Source organism: Etheostoma cragini, unplaced genomic scaffold (genome assembly GCF_013103735.1).
Source record: "Etheostoma cragini isolate CJK2018 unplaced genomic scaffold, CSU_Ecrag_1.0 ScbMSFa_4511, whole genome shotgun sequence".
NCBI lineage: Eukaryota > Metazoa > Chordata > Actinopteri > Perciformes > Percidae > Etheostoma > Etheostoma cragini.
The window spans coordinates 25,905-32,492 of NW_023268892.1; the positions used below are offsets into that span (position 1 = coordinate 25,905).

General features: G+C 45.7%; 1 protein-coding gene across 1 annotated transcript; it reads left to right on the forward strand.

Moving 5' to 3' along the window:
• Positions 1 to 369: 369 nt before the first annotated feature.
• On the forward strand, positions 370 to 4,913 carry LOC117941167 (transcription termination factor 1-like). The gene is made up of 6 exons (XM_034866256.1): positions 370 to 917; positions 1,662 to 1,786; positions 1,901 to 2,086; positions 2,281 to 2,363; positions 2,699 to 2,823; positions 4,728 to 4,913. The coding sequence occupies exons 1-5, from the start codon at positions 376 to 378 to the stop codon at positions 2,750 to 2,752; spliced, it is 990 nt and encodes a 329-aa protein (XP_034722147.1). The 5' UTR covers positions 370 to 375; the 3' UTR covers positions 2,753 to 2,823; positions 4,728 to 4,913.
• The last annotated feature ends 1,675 nt before the right edge of the window (positions 4,914 to 6,588 follow it).

Genomic DNA, 6,588 nt, shown 5'->3' on the forward strand with positions numbered 1-6,588 from the left:
CTGAAGTCTCTTTATATAGACCTTAGTGGTCCCCTAATACTGTATCTGACGTCTCTTTATATAGACCTTAGTGGTCCCCTAATCCTGTATCTGGAGTCTCTTTATATAGACTTTAGTGGTCCCTAATCCTGTATCTGGAGTCTCTTTATATAGACCTTAGTGGTCCCCTAATACTGTATCTGACGTCTCTTTATATAGACCTTAGTGGTCCCTAATCCTGTATCTGGAGTCTCTTTATATAGACCTTAGTGGTCCCTAATCCTGTATCTGAAGTCTCTTTATATAGACCTTAGTGGTCCCCTAATACTGGATCTGACGTCTCTTTATATAGACCTTAGTGGTCCCCTAATACTGTATCTGGATTCTGTTGTAGAGATGGAGCTCTGCCCCACACCGGTGGACGTCCCAACACCGGACGGCCCGGAGAGGAAGAGGAGGAGAATGAGGAGGAGGGAGGAAGAGGACGTTGTCATGGAGACCAGTGAGACAGAGAAGAAGAAGAAGAGGGAGGAAGAGGAGGAGAATCTTCCTGTTGATGAAGAGGAAAGCAGCCAGAAGATGAAGAAGAAAAAGAAGAAGAGGAGGGAGGAAGAGCAGGTCGTCATGGAGACCAGTGAAAGAGAGAAGAAAAAGAAGAGGGAGACGCAGGTCGTCATGGAAACCAGTGAGACAGAAAAGAAGAAGAAGAAGAAGAAAGACAAGACGGCGCTGAGTGAAGAGAGCGTCGCCACGGTAACAACACCCCAAAACCACAGAGAAGCAGACGTACATGAACCGAAGAAGAAGAAGAAGAATAGAGCTGGGAGGGTGGAGGAAGTGATGAAGACAAGGAAAGAGGAGAGGAGGAGAGAGACGAAGAAGAAGACAGCGGGAAGAGGAGGAAGAAGAGAGAAGAAGAGAGACGCTGCAGACGAGCAGTGAGTTCGTTATCATCATCATCATTATTATCATCATCATCATTATTATCATCATCATCATTATTATCATTATTATCATTATTATTATTATTATTATTACTATTATAATTGTTATTATTATTACTACTTGGAAGTATCCTTACTGTCTCCTTCCCGTGTCTTTCCGGTGTCCTTACTGTCTCCTTCCTGTGTCTTTCCTGTGGCCTTTCCGTGTCCTCGGTGTCCTTACTGTGTCTTTCCTGTGTCCTTTCCGTGTCCTTCCCGTGTCCTTCCTGTGTCCTTTCCGTGTCCTTCCCGTGTCCTTCCTGTGTCCTTACTGTCTCCTTCCCGTGTCTTTTCCGTGTCCTTCCTGTGTCCTTCCTGTGTCCTTCCTGTGTTCTTACTGTCTCCTTCCCGTGTCTTTTCCGTGTCCTTCCTGTGTCCTTCCTGTGTTCTTCCTGTGTCCTTCCTGTATCCTTACTGTCTCCTTCCTGTGTCTTTCCTGTGTCCTTTCCGTGTCCTTTCCGTGTCCTTACTGTCTCCTTCCGGTGTCCTTCCCTTGTCCTTTCCGTGTCCTTCCCGTGTCCTTCCTGTGTCCGTACTGTCTCCTTCCTGTGTTCTTTCCTTGTTCTTCCCGTGTCCTTCCCGTGTCCTTACTGTCTCCTTCCTGTGTCCTTCCCCTGTCCTTTCCGTGTCCTTTCCGTGTCCTTCCTGTGTCCTTACTGTCTCTTTCCTGTGTCTTTCCCGTGTCCTTCCTGTGTCCAGGGTGGACCCGGCACTGTTGGACGAGCTGCAGGACTTTGTTCCAGACGTGAGGAAGAAATCCGTCAGCGAGGTCAAGAAACTGATCAAGTACGACCTGCAGCGCTTCAGGAACTTCAAACAGCAAGGTACGGAAAACACAAGTACTTCAAAACTGTAGTAATATAATAATAATAATGATGCTAATACTAATACTAACATTAATAATAATAATAATAATAATACGTGTAATCATGGTGCAGGTGTGTCTCTGCGTTGGGGCCGCTGCACCCGGGAGGAGAACCTGCATATCAGAAAGAACGTGGCTGACTTCCTGGTTCTGACGGGCATCGGCTCGGCCAATCAGCTTCTGTTTCCTGAGAGGTACAAAGATCAGATGCGGCCAATCAGGAAGCTGCGAGCACAGCATCACTTCCTGGAGAGGATAGGTACGCAAACAGCGTCATCAACAGAGATATAATACTGTCTGTCTCTCCTTCCAGTCTGTCTCTCTCTCTCACCTCTGTCTCTCTCTCCTGTCTGTCTGTCTCACCTGTCTGTCTGTCTGTTTCTCTCACTTATCTGTCTGTCTCCGACCTGTCTGTCTCTGACCTGTCTCTCTCTCCCACGTGTCTGTCTCCAGCTGAGGGGATTCCTCGTACTTGTCATCAAGTTTACATGAGAGTGAAGAAGATGTTTGACGAAAGGAACAACATGGGATGGTCAGTGGATTTGATTTTTATATATACACACCGTATATAACGTCTTTAACTCTAAACCGTCCTCGCAGACCAATAAGTCACGATGAGACACCAGACACCTGAGTCTCCAGAGGCTGGTTTTAGGACGTAAGCGACGTCTCCTGTCCAACAGCCAATAGGAAGTCAGCTGGCTGAGTCTCCAGAGGCTGGTTTTATATTTTAAGATGTAAAAATGATATCCAGCTACAAAAGTGGTTTCTATAGAGACTAAAGTTTACACTTGTCTCGTCCTCGACCTTTGGTCTGAACTGGACTTCCTGTTTGTCCCTGTGGAACTTCCTGTCTGTTTTCCTGGTTCAGGTTCTCGGAGGAGGAGGTGCGTTCTCTGACAAAGTTACAAAATCTCCATGGTAACGACTGGAAGAAGATCGCTGAGAAGATGGACCGCAGCATCTTCGCCCTCGAGAAACGCTTCGCCCACATCGGTGAACCCAGACTCTCAGTCCAGTCACGTTGTTCCACAGAACACACAGACACACACTACACCATTCATCTCCACTCATCTCCATCTTTCTCCATTCATCTCTGTTCATCCCCATTCATCTCCATCTTTCTCCATTCATCTCCACTCGTCTCCATCTTTCTCCATTCATCTCCAGTCATCTCCACTCGTCTCCATCTTTCTCCATTCATCTCTGTTCATCCCCATTCATCTCCATCTTTCTCCATTCATCTCCACTCGTCTCCATCTTTCTCCATTCATCTCCACTCGTCTCCATCTTTCTCCATTCATCTCCGTTCATCCCCATTCATCTCCATCTTTCTCCATTCATCTCCAGTCATCTCCACTCGTCTCCATCTCTCTCCATTCATCTCTGTTTATCCCCATTCATCTCCATCTTTCTTCATTCATCTCCACTCGTCTCCATCTTTCTCCATTCATCTCCGTTCATCCCCATTCATCTCCATCTTTCTCCACTCATCTCCACTCATCTCCATCTTTCTCCACTCATCTCCACTCATCTCCATCTTTCTCCATTTGTCCCCATCTTTCTCCATTCATCTCTGTTTATCTCCACCCATCTCCACTCATCTCCATCTTTCTCCATTCATCTCCACTCATCTCCACTTGTCTCCATCTTTCTCCATTCATCTCCATCTTTCTCCATTAATCTCCATCTTTCTCCATTCATCTCCATCTTTCTCCATTCATCTCCACTCATCTCCATCTTTCTCCATTCATCTCCATCTTTCTCCACTCATCTCCACTCATCTCCATCTTTCTCCATTCGTCTCCATCTTTCTCTATTCATCTCTGTTCATCTCCACCCATCTCCATCTTTCTCCATTCATCTCCACTCATCTCCACTTGTCTCAATCTTTCTCCATTCATCTCCATCTTTCTCCATTCATCTCCATCTTTCTCCATTCATCTCTACTCATCTCCACTCGTCTCCATTCATCTCCATCTTTCTCCATTCATCTCCATCTTTCTCCATTCATCTCCACTCATCTCCACTCGTCTCCATCTTTCTCCATTCATCTCCATTCATCTCCATCTTTCTCCATTCATCTCCATCTTTCTCCATTCATCTCCATTCATCTCCATCTTTCTCATTCATTTCCATCTTTCTCCATTCATCTCCATCTTTCTCCATTCATCTCCATCTTTCTCCATTCATCTCCATTCATCTCTATCTTTCTCCATTCATCTCCATCTTTCTCATTCATCTCCATTCACCTCCATCTTTCTCCATTCATCTCCATTCATCTCCACTCATCTCCACTCGTCTCCATCTTTCTCCATTCATCTCCATTCATCTCCATCTTTCTCCATTAATCTCCATTCATCTCCATCTTTCTCCATTCATCTCCATCTTTCTCATTAATTTCCATCTTTCTCCATTCATCTCCATCTTTCTCCATTCATCTCCATCTTTCTCCATTCATCTCCATCTTTCTCATTCATCTCCATTCACCTCCATCTTTCTCCATTCATCTACATTCATCTCCATCTTTCTCCGGTGGGTGGGGCGGTGCTGATCTTCGACATTTGAATCCTTCAGTTTGTATTGATGCTTAAAATAATTTTACAGTACAGTAGTTATTTGTAAAAAACGTTTATTCAGTACTTTTATTTGTTAAACAAATGCTCGGGCCTGTAAAAGGTTTTGTTCTTTGGTTTCAGTGTATTATGGAATAATTGTAAAAAATATGAAGGTTACTACTTTACGGATTTGGCCTATCACAGGTTCTTCTTGGAACGTAACCCGTGAAAAACGAGGGTTCACTGTACTTATATGTATTATTATATATATGAGTATAATGTATATTTATATATGTTTGTATATATTGAACATACGTATGTTTCTTGTTTTTGTCCCTCCAGTTGAGGGACGGGGTGCGTGGAGTCCAGAAGAAGAGGCCCGGTTGAAGCGGGCTATAAAGGCTTACCTGGAGGATGTGGTCCAGCAGAGTCCTGGTCCCGGTTTGACCAGAGACCAGCTGTGTAACAAGCTGCCTTTGAAAAGCATCAGCCGGCAGGTCGGGACCCGGTCCTGGAGCCAATGCCGACTTAAATGGTAGCGCACACACGCACATGCAAACACGCACGCACGCCCACACAGGCACGGCCACACGCACGCACGCACTCACACACACGCACACACGCACGGCCACACATGCACAGCCACACGCACGCAAGTACGCACGCACAGCCACACACACACGGCCACACGCACACACCCAGGCACGCACACACCCAGGCAGGCACACACGCACACACGCACGCAAGTACGCACGCCCATCACACCCACGCACACACAGACACCCAGGCACGCACACAGGCACACACACACACACACCCAGGCACGCACACACGCACACACGCACGCAAGTACGCACGCCCATCACACCCACGCACACACACACACCCAGGCACGCACACAGGCACACACACACACCCAGGCACACACACACGCACGCCCACATGCGCACACATACACACACCCACAAACACACACACGCGCACACACACATACGCGCCCGCCCACGGGCACGCACACCCACACGCACGCACACACGTTTTAGTTAATATTAATAATATTGTTGTTAATAATATTAATGTTAATAATGGTGTATTGTTAGGTTCTCCCTGCTGAAGTACCGGCTCGGCTCCCCGCTCACCTTTAACCGAGGACCCGGAGGCCTCAAGGCTAAAATCCTCCTCATCAACACGTAAGGTCACATGACACACACACTGTTTAAAACAGGAAACAGGATATTACCAAAGTATGTGGATACTTGATTGTTTGCCTTTATTTACCTTAAAAACAACTTGGACTGGTGACTATTTTAATTAATTTGAGAGTTAAGTTTTCTGGTTGATTGTCTATAGCAGTGATTCCCAAAGTGGGGGTCGGGACCCACAGGGGGGTCTCGAGCCAGAGAGGGGGGGTCGCAAGTAGATTTCCACTAGTAAAATAAAAATTTAAAAACGATTAGAAATAGCATGTGTTAGCCATGATTTTAACACAAGATAAAACTGTTGTGTTAGTCTGTGTTGTCAATATGCTCATGTTTGGATACTCCCATAGTGTGTGCGCGGTTGCGCGCAATGTTTATATATGTTTATAGTGGGGGGGGTCGCAAGTAACTTGCACCGTTACTTTGGGAATCGTGGGCTGAAAGTTTTGGGAACCCCTGGTCTATAGTGATGTTGCCGTGGTGATCGGTGCATCAGTAACCATAACGATGAGTTGCTCTGTTGATGTTACCGTGTATGTCATGTAGTAGTAGTAGTAGTAGTAGTAGTATTATTAATCATCATCATCATCTTCTGTTTCAGGCTGTTTAACATGCAGGTGGACGACATGGCCGACGTCGACTGGGACGACGTTGCTCACACTGTCGGGTAAGGTCACAACCTATATACTGTACTGTGTATACTATATATACACAGTACAGTATACACTATATACAGTACTATATTTACAGTACAGTATATACAATACAGTGTATATATATCTATATATATATATAGATATATATATATAGATATACACTCACCGGCCACTTTATTATGGCGGTTTTCCACTGCGTGGTATCTACTCGACTCGCCTCGGGTCTACTCGCTTTTTTTGGTTTTCCATTACGAAAAAAAGTCCCTTGGTCCTGCTACCAGGTACTTTTTTTAGTACTACCTCAGTCGAGGTTCCAAGCGAGCCGAGGCGAGCCCAAAAGGTGACGTG

Bases quoted from the DNA above. Each gene is read 5' to 3' on its own strand.
- LOC117941167 (XM_034866256.1), top strand. From the start codon at position 376: ATGGAGCTCTGCCCCACACCGGTGGACGTCCCAACACCGGACGGCCCG. The intron at 918-1,661 runs GTGAGTTCGTTA...TCCTGTGTCCAG, and splicing joins AGAGACGCTGCAGACGAGCA to GGTGGACCCGGCACTGTTGG. The intron at 2,087-2,280 runs GTACGCAAACAG...GTCTGTCTCCAG, and splicing joins TCACTTCCTGGAGAGGATAG to CTGAGGGGATTCCTCGTACT.